The sequence below is a fragment of the Urocampus carinirostris genome, chromosome 16 (assembly GCF_059441175.1).
Source record: "Urocampus carinirostris isolate Australia breed hairy pipefish chromosome 16, RoL_Ucar_1.0, whole genome shotgun sequence".
In the NCBI taxonomy this organism is placed as follows: domain Eukaryota; kingdom Metazoa; phylum Chordata; class Actinopteri; order Syngnathiformes; family Syngnathidae; genus Urocampus; species Urocampus carinirostris.
Window position 1 is genome coordinate 2,337,669 of NC_142364.1, and position 19,041 is coordinate 2,356,709.

General features: G+C 45.6%; 1 protein-coding gene across 1 annotated transcript; it reads left to right on the forward strand.

Moving 5' to 3' along the window:
* The first annotated feature begins 2,297 nt into the window (after positions 1–2,297).
* On the forward strand, positions 2,298–9,313 carry dnai2b (dynein, axonemal, intermediate chain 2b). Its single transcript, XM_088355821.1, has 13 exons — positions 2,298–2,315; positions 2,953–3,143; positions 3,900–4,061; positions 4,125–4,246; positions 4,314–4,456; positions 5,560–5,673; positions 5,826–5,965; positions 6,037–6,159; positions 6,234–6,457; positions 7,135–7,270; positions 7,337–7,483; positions 8,642–8,873; positions 8,959–9,313. The coding sequence occupies exons 2-13, from the start codon at positions 2,961–2,963 to the stop codon at positions 8,961–8,963; spliced, it is 1,731 nt and encodes a 576-aa protein (XP_088211947.1). The 5' UTR covers positions 2,298–2,315; positions 2,953–2,960; the 3' UTR covers positions 8,964–9,313.
* The last annotated feature ends 9,728 nt before the right edge of the window (positions 9,314–19,041 follow it).

Sequence of the window (19,041 nt, forward strand, 5' to 3'; positions counted from 1 at the left end):
ACGGCAATGTCCTATAAAGCGGCCTCGCCCCTCGGGGGTTGGTGCACGGTACACCTAAACAGGGTACTATGTCATTTGTAAGAGTGTGTGTATCAATTGGGACTGATTATGGGCCATGCCAAAAATGAAAGTGGCAATTCCAGCGGTCCGTTTATTGGAAAGACCTTCCTGCGACCGAAAATGGAAGCTACATTTGATGGGGAAGATTTGTATTTGCGTTGTACTCGAGATCCAAGAAGCTCATGTCTTGCAGACGCAAGATTAAAAACGGCTCTGCAAAATACGTGTTTCGTGCGAGAGTTGGCAAGTTGACTTGAAAAGCGCTTGAAATCCACCCTATTAAAAATGTGTACGAACCCCGCTCACTGCGCCCCCGAGCCGACTCACTTCCCGATTCAGAACGGTGCCTTTTATTTCCTGATACCGTCGACGCGTCTTCATATGTCCCGTGGTATTGAGCCTTTATGTACAGAACGGGTCAATAAAACGGACGTCTACCACCGGATGTGTTTTTCATCTTCTCATGGACGGTTGTGGGTTTCTTTTTTTCAGGGTGGCTGTGCCCAGGAGAACGGAGGCAATTAAGGAATTTTAATGAAGCGCTATTAAAAGCAAGTCCGGTGGTCCAAACCCAGCCGATGAGAACTATAGTCAAGGGCGGCGTCTCCGGCGTGCTAGCGCTATACTCTCGTGCAGGTTTGGGTTTTTGGCTTTCTTTGGGTGACGACATTAGGCGGAGAGACCGACCCAGAATGGATTTTGCTTTGGCGGCTGCCGATATTCTCCATCTGAAACGGAAAGACAAAACACTCTTGGGAAATTACATTTAGATGCAAAAGATATTCACTGGCTGAGCTGTGGGGTGAGGACAATATAACCTAGTGGAGAATGATTTCTACAGAAAACAGGAACTGGGACAAGGGCTGACGCAAGAGGAGCCTCTGACACAGGAAGGCAGACATTGCTTGGAGAAGTTCTGCTGATATGAGTTTTTGAGACATCGCGACGCCCTTCGGCAAGGAGGAGGTGTAGCTGGCACCTGGCGCGCCCATGGGAGGAGTCAGTACGCCAGCTTGTGAGAAGACGTGGGAAGATCGAGGATGGAGGGAGAACGAGAGGGACAATCGAGAGAGAGAGGCTCGACGAAGAGCGAAAACAATTTGGCTAATTCGATGGAATTCACTCAGTTCATTAAATCTGCCCCCGTGTGGAAATGCCGGACTCTTGCCCATATTTTCCCGAAAAGAAAGGAGCATGCGTTGTTAGGTGAATGAAGGTTATGTTTGGTTAATGGAGTCAAATAACTCATTCGAACAATTTGGTAAACGATACATTTTAATATATATAGTTCCTAACACCGTATATAGGAAGATTCTACTGAGCTGCCAGAGTCTCATAAACCTGTATTATTGAAAGTGAGAATTCAATCGAAATGGATAGCAAATACAAATGAAATGTCAAAATTCAGGTGTTCTCCGAGCCTAAGATCATTTCAATACTGAATCGTTGTGATCCTCGACAGCCACCTAAGAGGAAAACGATCACGTTTACCGATTTGAGAAAGCGATACAGACGTGTCGGGACTGGACCCAGACGCAATCCACAATCCGAAGGCTCCGGGCCATCTCAAACCCTCACATTCTTTAGTAACTGCAACGCGCTTTTCTTCACCCGAAATGTACTCCATGCAGCACTTTATTAAAACAAGGAGAGATTTTTAAAAAAAATCATTCCTTTTCGACGTCAAGAGTTTGTCGAAAAACTGTTACTCTTCCACTTGCAAAAGGGTGCATTCTATTTGTGACCCGTGGAGGGCGACAAAGGACAAGATGCACGCCTGGAAAACCTCTTCATTCGAGTGCACATCTTCTTGTTTCGCATTTCCTTTTTCTTTCGGGTATCGTTCGAAAAACATCACTCAATTAAAAAAAACACCCGAAAAGAACATAAAACGATGTTTTTTTTATGAGACAATCGATTTGAAAGTAGGCTCTTATACTGCAAGGATATAACATTAAGAACTCGTTTCTACTTCCGTATGTTATTTTCAAAATAAAATCTCTTTCCGTGGAGGTGACGGGCTGGCAAGGGTTTCAAAGTAGGCTTTGAAACGTGCTAAGGGTCCAAACAAGGGTCTAAAACAGCCACCAGAGTTTATAAGCCGAACTATAGTTTCCCTGAAGGATTTTATATATATGCTAGGAGTTCGAAGTAGGGTTTGCAGGCACGGTTTAAGTTCCCAAGCAGGGTTCTTTCTAAATGTGGCTGTTCACATGTGCCCATTTATTAACAGCGCTCTTACTCGTGGTATTACGGTAGGACGTTTTCCCCTGCGTGCTATTATTTGGTTTGCTTTTGCTTCCTTGTCTCGAATATGTTCTTGCAGAAATATGGCCGACACACGCTGACATAGCGTCAACAGAGCAAAACCAACCTTTTTTTGAACGAACTCAAAGAAAATCTGACGCTGCTAAAATATAATAGCATTTCATTTTCACCCGACAATAAACTTTGAACTCATTTAAACTGTTAGATTGTTCACAACCATTCACTTGGCACAGAATTGCTGAAAAGTACAACAAAATGTAAATTCAAAAGATCCTTTTCAAGATAAAATTTACATTCAAAAATAAGCTCATTGCGGAACATCGAATTCCTTAAAAATACAGATTTCCGTTCAAATATTTACAGACGTACAAAAAGGATAAAATGCAAAACGATTGAACCTTTTGTATACTCGACTCGTGTTAAAATCAAGAATAGAGAATCCCCAATAACAGGTACACAGTATTGACCAATCACGAGAGGAGAAAGGGACTCGCAAACGGAAGCGACTCCTGTTCCCTTCGGGGAGCCGGCTCACGTAGTCTTTCCGTTCGCGAATGACACCTCACTCCAGGGTTGCTAGGAGACCGCACCGCCATTCGCGTTCTGTTTTTTTTCTCGGTGGAGTTTCAGAGATGGAAATCGTCCACGAATACACGAAATCTCGCGCAGATTTCGGCCGCCAATGTTTGTTCTCCGACCGCGCCGCGGAGCTGCTGGCGGACGTGGCCCCCGATCCCCAACTGGCCCTCGAGTTTGGCCCCACGAGCCGCAGCGTTCGGGGCCTGCAGTCTTCCGGGAACCTGTCCGAGCACCAGGCACGTTCAAACGGCGCACGCTTTTAATTTCGAATTTATTTTTCTCGTATTCTAAACATGTTTTGGGACACGTTGGCGTCAAGACAAAAGTTTTTAAGCTCACAAAAACAAACAATACAAGCTGCTTCCGCAACTCCACATTTATTGTGTTTCCAAGTCGGGTTTTAAAACATGGCTGTCTTTCAAAGTAGCTGCAAGAAGGTAGGATTGGGGTAGAATTGAAGTATGGGATTGAAAGCATGGTGAGGGGTTCGAAATGGGGTTTGAAAGCAAAACTAGGATCTCCGAGTAAGGTTTTAAAACCTGGTCATGACTTAAAGTAGCGATTAGAGGTTAGGGTAGAGTAAAACACATCATTTCGCCTCCAGTGGCTTGCTCTAAAATGTGGATTCGTATTGCTAAAACACAAAATATTTGAACTCGGAACATTTATGGGGTATCAAAGTAGGGTTTTCATGGAAGTTAATGTCATCAAGGCATGGCTAGGGTTTCTTCAAAGATGGGCTTTCGAGCAACACGAGGCTTTCGAAAGGGCTTTCAAAGAAAACTATTCGGGTTTTGAATCAAAAGTAAGAATTTTAAAAACATGGCTAGGTTTTCTAAGTAACAGTACTGGTAAAATGAAGGTTAGGGCTGGTTAAAATGGATCATTCCGCCTCTCGTGGTGTGCTGTAGTCTAAAATAGAGATTCAAATGGCTACTACACATAGAATACCTCAGCATATTCCAATGATTAGTCCACGTTTTTCTCACCAGGTCAACACGGAAAGGTTCGAATCGGAAAGCCGAGGAATGAACCACGTGGAAGGGGGGTGGCCCAAAGACGTCAACCCGCAAGAACTGGAGCAAACCATCCGTTTCCGCAAGAAAGTGGAGAAGGACGAAAGCTACTCCAACAGCATCGCGCAACTCGGAAGCGTAAGTGGGGCGGACCCCTTTCCGTGGCGCGCTCTCTAAAGTAAAACTTCGGGTGGGGTCCAGGTCCTGGGGCACTTCGTCAGGCAGAACACCGCCGTTGACATCTACCAGAAGTATTTCGAGGACGAAGACCTCCGAGACGAAATTCGGGAAGCGCCGTCTGCTAAGACCGTCAACGTCTTCAGGTACCTGACAAAGCGCTTGCTGGATTTTTTTCCAGGTCCGTCTTTCAGTTCTGGATTGTTTCAACAGAGATCCCAACCGGGTGAAGCGAACCGTCACCTGCCTGTCCTGGAACCCGGACGGGGGAAGGAAATTAGCTGCCGCTTACTCTTGTCTGGACTTCCAGAAAGCCTCGGCAGACATGAGCCCGGATGCTTATATCTGGGATATCGGTACGTACAGAAGCAAAAGACTAGAATCTTCTACTCTGTTTCATTTGATTGTTTTGCACAAAGAACCCCCCCAAAAATGTGATGTTTTTGTCACATTTAGGGGGTGGACCTCAGGGCAGGGATTAAGAAACACATGCGGGCGGGCTTAAAAACGACATTTAATAACAAAACCCATGACCGAACAAACCAAAACAAACCGTTGGTGTCAAAACAGCTAACAGAAATGCACAAAACAGAAACGGGAAACAAAAAAAAAAAAACTTGACAGGGCAGAACCCTTACCTGAACATGCAACATGGCTGGCCTAGGGCCCTTTGCTTCGTTGCTAGAACAGGTAACGTGAATGGCCGAGGGACTGTCGCCGCGCCACCGAAACAGTGAATATGGGTGGCAGAGGGACCATTGCTCCACGACCGGAACAGGGAACGAGAGTGTCCAAGAGAACTCGCCTGACCTCCCTGCTGGTACAGGGTTAGGGTTCGGGGACCTATGCCTAGCTGCCGAAACAGGGAACTCGAGAGAGACCCTGACCTCGCCACAGAACAGGGAACGTTGATTCCTGAGAGACTTTCCAGAACAGGGAACGTGTTTAGCCGAAGGACCTTCGCCTCACTGCCGAAAGACGGAACGTGAGTGTCCAAAGGACCTTGGCCTTGCCGCCGCAACAGGAAACTTTGGTGGGCGAGGGACCTTCGCCTCTCTGCAGAACCAGGGAAGATGAGTGTCCAAGAGGCCTTGACCTCTCCAAAGGAACAGGAAAAGTTGATTCCCGAGAGAACCTTCACCTCACTGCCAAAAGAGGGGAGGTGGCTTACATCGTCTCGGGGCACGGCCCACTAAAAGGGACGAGCGATAACATATATAAACCATGATGATGGTTGACCAGGGGATGGCGTTTTTCCTGAAAGACGATGTTGCGTGGACATCAGCGTCATTTCTAGAAACAAAATAGAATTCCATTGCACCCTTCGAGCCGGTATGCCCGATGACCTAACACAAAAAGTATATCAAATCGGTCACGGAGTTTGGGTTAATCCCAACGACGCAAATGAAAAGAGACCTTAAGTCTGTACGATAAAGAAGGTTATTTGCGTGTTTTGCAGAGAATCCCAACAAACCCGAGTTGACGCTGAAGCCGGCATCTCCGCTGGTCTGTTTGGACTACAACCCAAAAGACTCGCACACGCTGGTGGGCGGGAGCTACAACGGACAGATAGGTGGGTTCACGTCCAATCTCCAGGTCCTGGTATTCAACGTTTGTGAGAAAAGTTCTGCGGCAACTTCCATTTTTGCACATTTAAATCAGGATGTTCTCCAAATCTGACCAAGATATGGACCGGTGGAGATCTCATGTCTTTGCTTGTTTTAGTATTCTGGGACACCCGCAAAGGGGGACTGCCCACGGATGTTTCCTCCCTGGAGCAGAGCCATAGGGATCCTGTCTACAAAACGATTTGGTTGCAGTCCAAGACAGGGACGGAGGCCTTCTCTGCGTCCACTGATGGACAGGTTCAAATTAAAGTCTAAATCTGGGTTGGATGCATCCAGTAGGCCAGACGGAACGGTATGATTTCTACCAGATTCTGTGGTGGGATGTCCGCCGGCTCAGCGAACCGACAGAGCAGTTGATACTGGACCTGGGCAGGGAAGGGAACATGGACAGGGCTTTGGGGGCCATCTCTCTGGAGTTTGAAGCCACCATGGTGAGTTCTGATTCCGCTGGTAAAGAACGGGCGAAAATCTTCCGGTCCGAATATTTTATTTTGTGCGATTTCAGCCGACCAAGTTCATGGTGGGGACCGAACAGGGCGTGGTCCTGTCCTGCAACAGGAAGGCCAAGACTCCGGCTGAGAAAATCGTGTGCACCTACGACTGCCACCACGGACCCGTCTACGCCCTGCAGAGGAACCCCTTCTTCCCCAAAAACTTTCTCACGGTGGGAGACTGGAGGGCTCAGATTTGGTCCGAGGACATCAAGGAGTCGTCTATCATGTGGACCCAGTAGGTCATTGATTGATTTCTTCTGTGGCGGACTGGACTCAATTAAATCAGATTTATCAGTTCTAGGAGGATCTGTTATCCTAGAGCTGTTTAAGATCCAGAAAGATTTCACCATTTGGGTCATTATGGTCTCTGCTATGAACATTTTCAGAAAACCATAGCAAATATTTCATGACCACTCCACACAGGGTCTCCATCCGTTTTCAACCGGTTCCACCACCCTGTCCTCGGAAACTTTAAATCTAAAACAGGAGGCCTGCGTTGTCTTAGGGCACCGCCTTCAAAAAGGGACAGGCGATAACACAGGAAGTTCATGAGAAACTCTCGACCATTAGTAAAACGATCGTGCGTTAGCATCTTGTCTGACGGGTTTTTAGCTGAGAGACTTTGTCTCTCCAGCTCGTCCTGGACCATAAAATTCTTCCAGAGCACTTGATGACTATCTGGGCTGTGTTGATGACTCTGTAAGATTCCTCCAGCATAAAAGACGGCAATGTCCGCCAGACTAAACGGAGAGCATCCGATGATTTTTCGGGGTGTGTTGATGACTCTCCGTACGGTTCTCCTTTATGCTGGCGGGCAAACCACACCTGATATGGGACACGGGACATATATTCATGTGTTTTTGAGTTTTCCACCATCGTCCACGTTTAAGCGGCGGTCTTTGTTTGTCCGAGGTACCAGATGTCCCGGCTGACGGACGCCAGCTGGAGTCCCGTCCGACCTTCCGTCTTTTTCACGGTGAAGACGGACGGCGTGCTGGACGTCTGGGACCTCTTGTTTAAGCACAAGGAACCCACGCTGAGCCTGAAGGTAAAACCTCTTTCTCCCGTCTTCTCCGTCCATCTCCTTCAATCGTTTTGTCTTTTCTTTGCGGAGGTTTGCGAAGAAGCCCTGTTCAGTCTCCGTCTGCACGAGAGCGGCCGCTCGCTGGCTTGCGGCTCACAGGGGGGCGCCGTCGCCGTCTTGGAGATCTGCTCGGGACTCTCCGTCCTCCAGAAGAACGACAAGAGCCTCATGGCCGAGGTCACCTCCTTCTTAAATATCGCCTTCGTCAAATGTGAATTTGGAAAAAGCTAGGGAAGTACCTTCAACACTCGAGGTGGTTTGGGCACAGAACGGAGGAAGACGCGCTACAAAAACAGACACCACTTAGCAAAATTTGAAAGTCTGCTTCCATTTTTGGTGAAAATGGGAGACTTTAAAAGAAAACTAGAGAAACATGTAAAAGATGACAAGCGCCACATGCCTGAATCACGTTCTTTTGGCCAAGATGCGTGGCTAGAGAAGGAAACAGGGGAAAAAAATAACATGTGCGAGATCCCTGACTCAAGATTTTCCTTATTTTTTAACATGACTGACTAGAGAAGGAAAAAATAGAAACCGGTCGAAGATGACAAAAGCCAGATGCTTGAATCACGTACTTCTGTATTTGGCCAAGATGCGTGGCTAGAGAAGGAAACAGGGGAAAAAATTAACATGTGCGAGATCCCCGACTCAAGATTTTCCTTATTTTTTAACATGAGTGACTAGAGAAGGAAAAAATAGAAACCCGTCGAAGATGACAAAAGCCAGAAGCTTGAATCACGTACTTCTGTATTTGGCCAAGATGCGTGGCTAGAGAAGGAAACAGGGGAAATAATATTGACATTAACAAGTATGATGCCTGATCATGATTTTCCTTATTTTTTAACATGAGTGACCAGAGAAGGAAAAAAATAGAAACCAGTCAAAGATGGCAAGAGCCAGATGCTCGAATCGCGTCCTTCCGTATTTGTCTAACGTGAGTGGCTTGAGAAGGTAACGGTGTGAAAAAAGTCAGACGTGACAAGTGACGGACGCCTTAAGCACATACAGAACTTCAATGTTTGGCTAACATGGATGGCCAAAGAAAGAAAAGGTAGAAAAAAGCGCCAAATGCCTGACTTATGTACTTCCATATTTGGCTAACATGAGTGGCTAGAGAAGGTAACAGTGGGGAAAAAAGTCAAAGATGACAAGTGCCAATTGCCTGAATTATGTACTTCCATATTTGGCTTATGTGAGTGGCCAAAAAAGGAAACAGTGGGAAGAAAAGTAAAGTTGACAAACACCTGAATCGTGTACTAGCATATTCGTCTAACGTGCATAGCTAGAGAAGGAAACGGTGAAAAAAAAGGTCAACGAACTGTGTGTCCTATGCAGATGTTAGAGCGCGAGACCAAGCGCGAGAAGCTCCTGGAAGCTCGGCAGAAGGAGCTGAGGCTGAAGGAAAGAAGCCGTTCGGGACAGAGCCGAGAAGACGAGACGAACCGAGACGAGAGCCCGGGAGACGAGACGCCCGAGCGGATGTCGGCCCGGGTCGAACGAGACTTCTTTGAAATGCTGGAAGCTGAGAAGAAGCGAAGGAGGGAGAAGGAGGAAGACGGGAACGCAGGCCTGTTCAGACTTTTCTTATTTCCATGTTAAAGTCATTCAGATCTAATCTGACTTTCATTTTTTTCCATCTCTCTTTATTTTAGATTAGCGCGCAGCAGAGTCCGCCGGCAGAGCTCATCTCCAAAATACGAAACGAGATTGCGGATTAGCGTTGCGAGGAATTCTTGATGAAAAGAAATGGACATTGATATTGTTCGAATGCAATTTATTTTCTACGATAAATTGGTATTTACGGCGCTTTGCAAAAGTAATGGCGTAAGAGCAACATGAAAACACAATCCCCACTGTCAAACATGGTGGTGGCAGCGTCATGCTCTAGAGCTGCTTTTCTTCAGCCTTTGTACTGTCAATCGTTTTTATAAACCTTCCCGGACGGATTATGAACCTAAATCGATGGTGGAACTTGAATTATCGTTCGCAAGAATGGTTGATTTAAAAAAAAAAAAAAGGAATCTGCAAGATGGCGGCTGCGCATGGATACATGCTTGCGGCTAGCTCTCCAGCTAATCTTCTATTTATTGCCGTTCTCTTGTCTTTTTTGCTTTCACTTTTGGACACATGTGTGGCCAAAAACACTTACAGTAGGGACGAACTTATTCGGTTGGGTGGGCGTCTAAATTTCGATTTTTCGGGCACTTTTTATACCGCCCATGATATACCGAGCGAACTTCAAAGAGACCCGGCATCCTTGTGGACAGCTATTCCTCTTAATAAACGACGGCGGCGGCCCCGTAAAGAAAGAAAACAGAAACGTGTATGGGTCTTTGTGAAACGTGGTTACGCCCGGATGAGCACTTAGCGCTAAATTATGCCTCTCCCCCAGACTACGAGAGTAGTCATATAGCACGCACGCTGAAAAGGGGTGGTGGTGTTGCGCTAATCTCTGAAAAATCGCTCAAATTTAATCCACGTACCTCTCATAATTACTAATAATTACAAAACGTTTGAGGCTCTTGTGATGCGGTCCCCTCAATTGTCAATTGATGTAATAACTATCTATCGTGCACCTGGGCCATACACAACTTTCTTAGACGAATTTGCTGAACTTTTGTCTGAACTAGTAACCTATGCAGACAAAATTATAATTATGGGAGACTTTAACATTCATATGAACTCCCCACACAGTTCACTTACTATTGCGTTTAGTTCTCTAATTGATGCACTTGGTTTTACTCAACTGGTTGACTTGCCAACCCATAAAAATGGGAACACGCTAGACTTGATTCTGACTCGAGGAGTTTTAACCTCAAACATTATGGTTCTACCGTGTACTACTGTTATCTCTGATCATTATTTAGTGACATTTGAGGTGCTAACTAAATGTAGACTTAATAAAGCTGAGGGATTTAGCGGACGCAATATAAGCACTGGCACAGTTTCTGAGCTCTTTGAACTCCTTCCTGGAGCAGTTGCGTCCTTTCCTAAATACAATGGCTCGATTGACTCACTCATGAATGAGTTCAATACCACCCTGACTAGTGTGCTGGATTCAATAGCGCCCATAAAACTAAAATCACGTCCTAAAAGACGCACACCTTGGTTTACTGATGAAACTAGAGCCCTTAAAAAAGAATGCAGGAAATGGGAGAGAAAATGGCGCGCTACCAATCTTGAGGTTTTCCATCAAACCTGGTGTGACAGCTTGTTAAAGTATAAAGCGGCCCTTGCCTCTGCAAAATCGGCCTACCTTTCGAAGGTGATTGCGTCTCAAAAGAACAACCCCAAAGCCCTTTTTGACACTGTAGCATCGCTTACAAGGCAACAGGCTATCGCAGACAGTTCGACACACTCTGCTCAGGACTTAATGGTCTTCTTCACTAAGAAGATTCAATGCATACAGGAAGAAATTGCAAAAGATATTGTTAGTACCACACGTATTAAAGGACTGAAATTTACAGATGCACGACAGGGTGGCTGCCCTGGGAAAATGGCCGGGTTTAGTGAACTGTCACTTGATGATCTCAAACAAGTGGTGAATGCGGCCAAACCGACAACTTGCCAGTTCGACCCTCTCCCAGGTTCACTTATTAAAAGTCTTTTTAGCGTCCTTGGGCCTTCAGTTCTAAATATTATAAATACATCACTCTCCTCAGGTATAGTTCCAGCAGCTTTTAAGTCCGCCGTTATTAAACCCACACTGAAACGACCCAACCTTGATCCAGAAATATTAAGTAATTACAGACCTGTGTCAAACCTACCTTTCCTCTCTAAAGTACTCGAAAGAGTAGTGGCACAGCAGCTGAATGCTTTCATATCGGAGAATAACCTTTTTGAATCCATGCAATCTGGATTCAGGGCTAACCATTCTACTGAGACAGCTCTGATCAAGGTAACAAATGATCTCCTAATGTCAATGGATTCTGGCGCTTCATCACTTTTGCTGCTACTGGATCTTAGTGCTGCTTTTGACACAGTGCGCCACAATATCCTACTAGAACGGTTGGAAAAATGGATTGGTCTCTCAGGAGCCGTCCTCTCGTGGTTCAAATCCTACCTCTCAGATAGGACGCACTGTGTTAAATATGGTGAAACGACATCTGAGCCCTTTAATGTTACCTGCGGTGTTCCGCAGGGTTCAGTGCTCGGCCCCCTACTTTTCAACATTTACATGCTTCCATTAGGTGATATTATTCGCAAGTACAATATCAGCTTCCACTGCTACGCAGACGACACTCAACTATATCTTCCGTTGGAGGAATCTTCCACACTAAACTGTGGAAATTTGGAGGCCTGTCTCACTGAGATAAAAGAGTGGATGTCACTCAATTTCTTGCGTCTTAACTCTGAAAAGACCGAAATGTTAGTCATTGGTCCTTCTAAATGCCGGGACTTATTCGCAAAAACTGCTGTGAACATTGACAAATGTCACATCACACAGAGTGACTCAGTTAAAAATTTAGGTGTCATATTTGACCCTGATCTATCCTTTGAGATGCATGTAAAGCAAATTACTAGAACTGCCTTCTTCCATCTTCGCAACATTGCTAAAATCCGTTCAATACTGTCTCAGTCTGATGCGGAAACAATAATTCATGCATTTGTTACCTCCCGTCTCGATTACTGCAATGCACTACTCTCCGGTCTCCCGAAGTCCAGAATCAAGTCTCTTCAGCTAGTACAAAATGCCGCAGCGAGGCTTTTAACTAGGACAAAAAAGTACGATCACATAACACCGATTATGGCTAACCTGCATTGGCTCCCAGTTAGCCAAAGATGTGACTTCAAAGTTCTCTTAGTATTGTACAAAATCAGACATGGACTTGCTCCCTCTTATCTTTCAGATCTGATCTGCCACTATGTCCCGGTCCGAAGCCTACGATCTGAGAGTGCTGGTCTTCTGATGATCCCGAGAGCAAAGAAGTCTTCTGCTGGTTCGAGAGCGTTCTCCATCCGGGCACCGGTGCTGTGGAATGCTCTTCCCCCTGAGATTCGATCTGCAACCTCAGTGGAAATGTTTAAATCTAAACTTAAAACTCACTTCTACTCCATTGCATACGAATAACCTACTCCTCTTGTCGGTTGAAAATAGTTTGTGTAATATAGTGTAACAATCTGTGAAGCCCTTTGAGACTCTTCGTGATTTAGGGCTATACAAATAAAAATGACTTGACTTGACTTGAATAAAAAACAAACAAAAATCAAACTAGACAAAAAATGTATATCTTTATTATTGTCCTGCAATTTGATTTAGATGATAAATTGGTACTTATGATGATTATTTTGCAGCAACGCAAAGGTCTCTAGATACAAAAGTTTCAGTTTACAGTGAACGAGAAAATATTGCCTCTGGTTACAAAGGCCTTTCGGGATACAAAGTCAAAAATAAAGTGTAGTCTGCGTTCCCAGAGTTCTACATGGCATGCTTTTCGTGTCCCCTTCCCGCTCCGTAAACGGTCTACAGTATGCTACCGCAGGGAAGAGCTACGATTCCCAATGGACCCCACCAAAGAAAAGTGCAGAAAAGTGGACAAGGAAAAAAGAAGACGAGAGTTTTTCTGGTCATGGAATCAAAGCAAGAGATAATAGAAAGGTATGAAAACACACAACGTTGTGCAGGGAGAAAGAAGCAGCCATCCTCCCATCAGCTCAATTTAAATACATTTTGGGAAAATTCCACAAAGTTTCGGAATTCCCGGAAAGGATTCACGCTGAAAAAGTGCGGACAGGTCGGGCTATCGATGCTTATGACGTCTGCCCGGCGCATTCCCCACAGATTACTCTAAAACCGGCAACAGCGGACGTCGTTGGATCAGTTTTTCAAGAAACGCCAGGCAAAAAACACTGCTGAAGACCAGTAAACAAAGGCCAGTTCAAAGGTAAACAAATATATCTACTGTTTCTTTTTATCTTTTGGTTCTTACTTGATGTGCCTCTTGTTATTTTTTTGTTGTGATAATCGAATTGCATTTGTTTCGTGTTTTATGATTTATTCAAAAAATATACTTTTATGGGGCTTGGAACGGATGAGCGCATTTACACACAAAATGCGCCTCTACTTAGTTTTCAGGTTCCAAAGCTATTCCCAGAACCAATCCAGTTTGTAAGTAGAGCTACTTCTTTCTAGTTATTCTCAGTTACATTTCCAGTGGAAAAATGCTAAATGTCATGTCTAAGACCTCCATGATCTGCACGGCTTATCCTCAGTAGGGTCGCGGGGGTGCTGGAGCTCATCCCAGCTATCTTCGGGCAGTGGCAGGGGGACACCCTCAACGGCTTGCCAGCCAGTCGCAGGGCATGTCTAAGACCTATTTTTCTTAACTTTGCCTTTTTTTGAGAACAAATTTCTCGTCAGGGAGCGCAAACGTGGTCTCTTCCCCATTTGCGCTTCCGAGCAGAAGCAAATATTTCAGGAGCGAAGGATTTTGTGCAAAGCCAGCTCATTTTTTGGAGGAAGCGCCGCAACAAACCGGATTGACGGCCGTCCGTGAAATAGAGTGCTTTCATCAAGCCGAGTGCAGCAAAGGAGGCGTGGCCCACTCTTACGTCTTAAAGGGACAGTGTGTGATATTGAGTGCCTCCAACCGGTTCAAAAAACATCGACAAACATTTTGATAAATATTCCCGGGTGGACAAATGTCAAGTTCTTTGACAAACCGGAATCTCTACATCACAGGTGTCAAACAGGCGGCCCGCGGGCCAGATCAGGTCGCTAAGGGATTGAATCCGGCCCGCGAGACGACACTCAGAGAAGCGCAAGAGAAAAACAAGCTGCAGGTTGAAATACGTCCACTTGATGTTGCCAAAGCCAGGTGCCTCCAACAAAGACGCTGTACTTGTATTTCTTTTTTCTCTCACTCTTTTCCACCCTTTTTCTCCCACTCTCTGTCTCTTTCACTCTCTGTGTCTCTTTTTCTCTTCCTTTGTTCCTCTTTGTTTCTTTCTCTCGCTGTGTCTTTTTAACTTCTTTTGCTCTAACTTCCTTTTTTCCTTTTCTCTCTTTTCTCTTTCTCTCTTCCTACCCTTCGCGCTTTCTTTTCTCTTTTTGCTCCCTCTGTCTTTCTATTTCTCTTTGGATGTCTTCCTTCCTTTCCCTTTCTCTCCCCCCTCTCTCATGACTTTTTATCTCTTTTGTTTCTCACGCTCTCTCCCTCTCTCTCTTTCTCTTTCTTTGTCCCGCCCTCTCTCCTTTACCCTCCCTCTTTCTCTTATTTCGTTATCTCTCTTTTTCTTTCTCTTTAATCTTCTAGCCCCGCCTCTGGCAGAATGTTTGTTCAATCGTGTGGCCCCCGACTTCAAATGACTTTGACATTCCTGCTCTACATAGTAGTTGCCGCTGACTTGTGATTGTGTCAAGGTAAATCCGATATGCAATAATGATAGAAGTGGAAGGGGAAGCAATGGGATTGGGCCCAAGACTATATCCTTTATTGGGGGGGACTGGTGACGTTTTGGATCTCGTCCTTCAGAATTCAGGAGTTTTATCATAAACCTCCTGCGTCACTGTACTCTTCTCCGTTAACCGTCACTAACAAACACAACTTGAAAAGGAAATGAAAAGAAAAATGCTCCAAGGCGACATCAATCTCACGCGGTACGCTCGGTCACATTCGCCCGGCCTATACAAAATGTTAGAAAGGGGAAGTCGTTGGATTGGGCTTTCTCCAAGTTCTGGATCTCATCTTTCAGAACTCAGGAGTTGAATCTTGCCGGATACGGTCAGTGTAAAGTAGGCTTCAACTATTTCCTCAAAAGTGTGTATTTCTAACCAGACGGTATCACGATTCCGTTTAGAAAATTGGTACCGCCCAAAGGGGCGTTTCTTTTTCTTCTTCTTTGTCTTTGTCCTACCCGTTGTGACTTGAATAAAAGACAGTGTAGGGGGGGAGGGGCCCCAGAGTAAAGGAGCGAGGCCAGAGAGACGGACGCGGGTACATTCCTCCTCTCCTGGCCCCTCCCCCTCTCCAACTGGCAGTTGTAAAAAAAGTCAAATGCCTGGTGTATCTTTTAACCTTAGCTAAGTTTTAAAATAGCTCTCCCACATGTAAGAGGACGATTGAGAGCCCACAGTCGGTCACCTTGACCAAGCGTAAACGGGACGTTATTGCTGATGTTACGGAAGACCGATATCTCAAACATGTTGTGTGTGTAGGGTGATGCCCCTGCTACAAACAGACCGATTTGATTTCTCGAGCGGACCTCTGGCCTCCTCCGATGGGTCGAGTCAATTTGACAAAATATACTAAAGCGTCGCTAGAAACCCTGCAGGTCAATCTGATAGGAGTGGGATTGGGCCTGAGACCGTCTCGCTATTTAAGGGGGACCGGTGTAGTCCTGGATCTCGTCTTTCCAGGAGTTCTGTCCTAAACCTACTCCGTCGCCGAGCCCTCCTCGGCATCTTCACCTTCAAGAGTCACTTTTGCAGTCTCTCGCCGGATCGCCGACCCGCCGACGACCGGCTCGCCATTTATTATTCACGAATTCCAGCGAAAGCAGCTCTTGCCGTCCTCATTAGGAACCGGGTCGCACCCGGACTACCAAAGTGGGTCCGACGGCGCTCTGCCCGACTCCTGGCCCGCATGAAACCGTCCGACGTCGTTCCGAGCACAACATCAAGGAGGAATCCGGAACGGCGGACTACAAAGAGTTTTGCCAGAAAACAAATAGAAGACGCGTTGAAGGAAAGTGAGTCCCGGCGGATCGGAGCAAGAGATTCATCTTCATTAGGAGAAGGAGGACGGGAACTCACCCTGACTTAGGGAAGGGCTCACGACACCGTTACCTTAAACTGCTGTGGTGAGAATGACAGCAATACCTTTGTTGATTTCAATCTCTTCTGACAAACTCAAAAAGCGGAAAAGCGGAGGTTCGCCTATCAGGGGCGTTTAAAAAAAAAAGATCTGCAAACAAAAAAATCTTTGACTCTGAGTTCAATGGCTTTCACGCTTATCACGGTTAAAAAGCGGGTACTGTCAAAGTTGAAGCTTTCACTATAATGCATGAAATCTTCTAGAACTACGTTAATCTTACATTCTACCAAAAACATGAAGATAGATAGATAAATGGATAGTTTATTCATCCCCGTAGGGAAATTCTCACTTCCAGCAGTATCCTTTTGTTGTTTATGAACAGATGAACCGGATGGCCTTGGGGTGCTGTGTTTGTAGTTTATCAACAGCGGAGTGGATGACGTCACACGCTAGGCCAAAAGTTCCACGTCCCTGCAGCAGATGGAAATCTTTGTTCCCAGGGTTACACCACCTCCTGTTCACGTCGATATCGAGTCCATCTCCTCTCCGCTTACCGCAGGCTTTTGTGTCTCTGTCTGCCCTAACAGCGCTGAATCCGGGTAGCTCCAGATAGTAGACAGTTAAAACAGTAAGACAATATTGCATTTGTATTGAGGGCCACCCTAGCCATGCAAGAAAAGTCCTACTAAATCGATTGAAACCACATGATGGTGGAAGAACAGGCAGGTTTCAGGGAGGGAAGTGGCACCACAGAACCTATTTTGAATCTGCACACGCTGTGCGAGAAGTTTTAACGCCACCAGGAAAAACTCAAATGCGTCTTTGGAGATTTAAAGATGGTGTTTGACAGAGCTGACTTGTTGTTGGCCACCATGGGCCAGAAACTAGTTCAGGCTATTCAACAACTGGATGCCAATACCAACAGTGCGCTACTGATCAATGGTAGCATTGAAGTGTCTCCAACTTTATTCAACATCTTCCTGGGGATGGTGTCGTTGTGGCCTGTGCAGTCAATTAAGACATTTTGTGACTGAGGGCCAAATGAATAAATGGGACTTCGTTAGGAGAGGATCATGATCGAAACTCTGGACTAACATGAAAGTACAGTCATCGTTGGGGGAAACGACGTCACTATCCTCCATTTTGCCGATGATATTGCTGGACAGGCAGGAGACGGACAGGAACTCGGAGATCCGGTCAGTTTCTCTGACAAATCATCAAGCCAAATCAACAAATCCATAGGTGTCACCACAAACATCCCCATCCATCATCAAGAGCTAGAACCTGTCAGCAAATTGAAATATCTTGGAGTTGTCATATCAGAAGAAGGGTCAGAACCAGAAATCATGGCCAGGATAGCTCAAACCACAGCCACACTTGGCAAAATTAAAGCCATCGGGAGGGACAAGAACATAGAGTTTCTATGTTACTCTCTGACCGCGGGACACGGACATTTTCAGCAAAAATGGAAAGGAAAATCCAGGCCACGGAGATGCCATGCTACAGGAAACTTGTAGGCATCAGCTACTTAGCCCATCAGAGGGCACAATGGACCCTACCAAAAACTGTTGAGAAAAACTTGAGCGGTATGGTCAAGTCACAAAATCATCAGGACTGGCCAAGATCATTCTCCAAAGCACAGTCCCAAGGGGCAGAAGAAGAACTGGGTTCACAACATCAAGGAATGGACCGGTGTCAAAAACGGGCCAGCAACAGTCCGCAGAGGAGGAAGCTGTCCAGAGTTGCGTCCTCGGTGGTGTTGCAGGGACTCGGGTTATTAAGAGGCTCCATGAATCATAAAAATTGCTTCATTTTATACAAAGTTTGGAACATTCTGTTTCAAACAGTCGTTTTGTGTAAAATGACACATAAAATAGGGTCCAAAGTATTGGGTTTTTCGTACCAAGTGTTTTTAGAGTCTTATTGATGAGCGGGAAGGCTTAGCACTTTGATATGCCGTCCTAAAATAACTTGTGGTGCAGTCGGGGGAGGCAGGTGAGACACAACCTGTCACCATGGAAATATAAAATCAACAAAGCTTTAAATAGTTCTATTTCTGACATTATTAAGAAAAAAATGGTCTTGTCTATAGCTTCAAGATGGCAGACAATCCTGTCAGTTCCCACCAGGTGGACCTCTTTTAAAATGTCCTTTTTTCAACCAAAGAGTCATTTCAAACTGCACGTCCGTACGATAGTTTGTGTAGTTTAATCGCGTTAAAGAGGCCCAACTCAAACACTTGACGGTGATAAAGGATTCTATACAGTTGACTATAAAGGATTTTATACGATTGACTACAAATCTACATGTATGGAGTTTAATGCAATAGATATTCACTGATTGGTCTTTAGTTCAATGCCAGGGCAGGCCGTTTGAAATGCATCCTATTTTGTCTAGGGAATTTTGAAAACCGGACTCGTGGATTTGCCGGTGCAGAACGACAGGCGCTGTTGTGGGAGAGCCAGACCTCGAGGCGCGCAAGCAACCGCTCGGCACGCCCACGGGAGGAGCCGAGACGCCGTCTCGCGTGGAGAGGTGAGCCGATTAGAAAAAGCTAAAGGAGTTCAGAAGAAGGCTTCCCACGGACTCCAACGTCATTTCGGTTGTCTCCTGCTTTACACTTAGTTCTGCTGTTAGGAAAAATGAATCGGCCCCCGTGTGAAATGTCGGCTTTCCTGTCATTTTTCTCTCAAAAAAGGAGCGCGCATCATTGTTGGATGAATGTAGGTGGTGTTTGGTTCATGGAGTCAGATAACTCATTCAAACATTTTGGTCAACGCTACACTTTGATGGTTAATTCCCAACAGTGAGAATATTTTCAAGGAAGGCAAACTCCATATTGTCTGTCTACAGGCGCGGCGGCATCCGTTTCCGATGGCAAAAAACAAACCCCCTAAATATAACGGGAGGCTTCTCTATACGATAGCCATCTCCACGCACCTCCCCAGTGTATCCGTTCGTCCCGTCTGGGTTCACGTT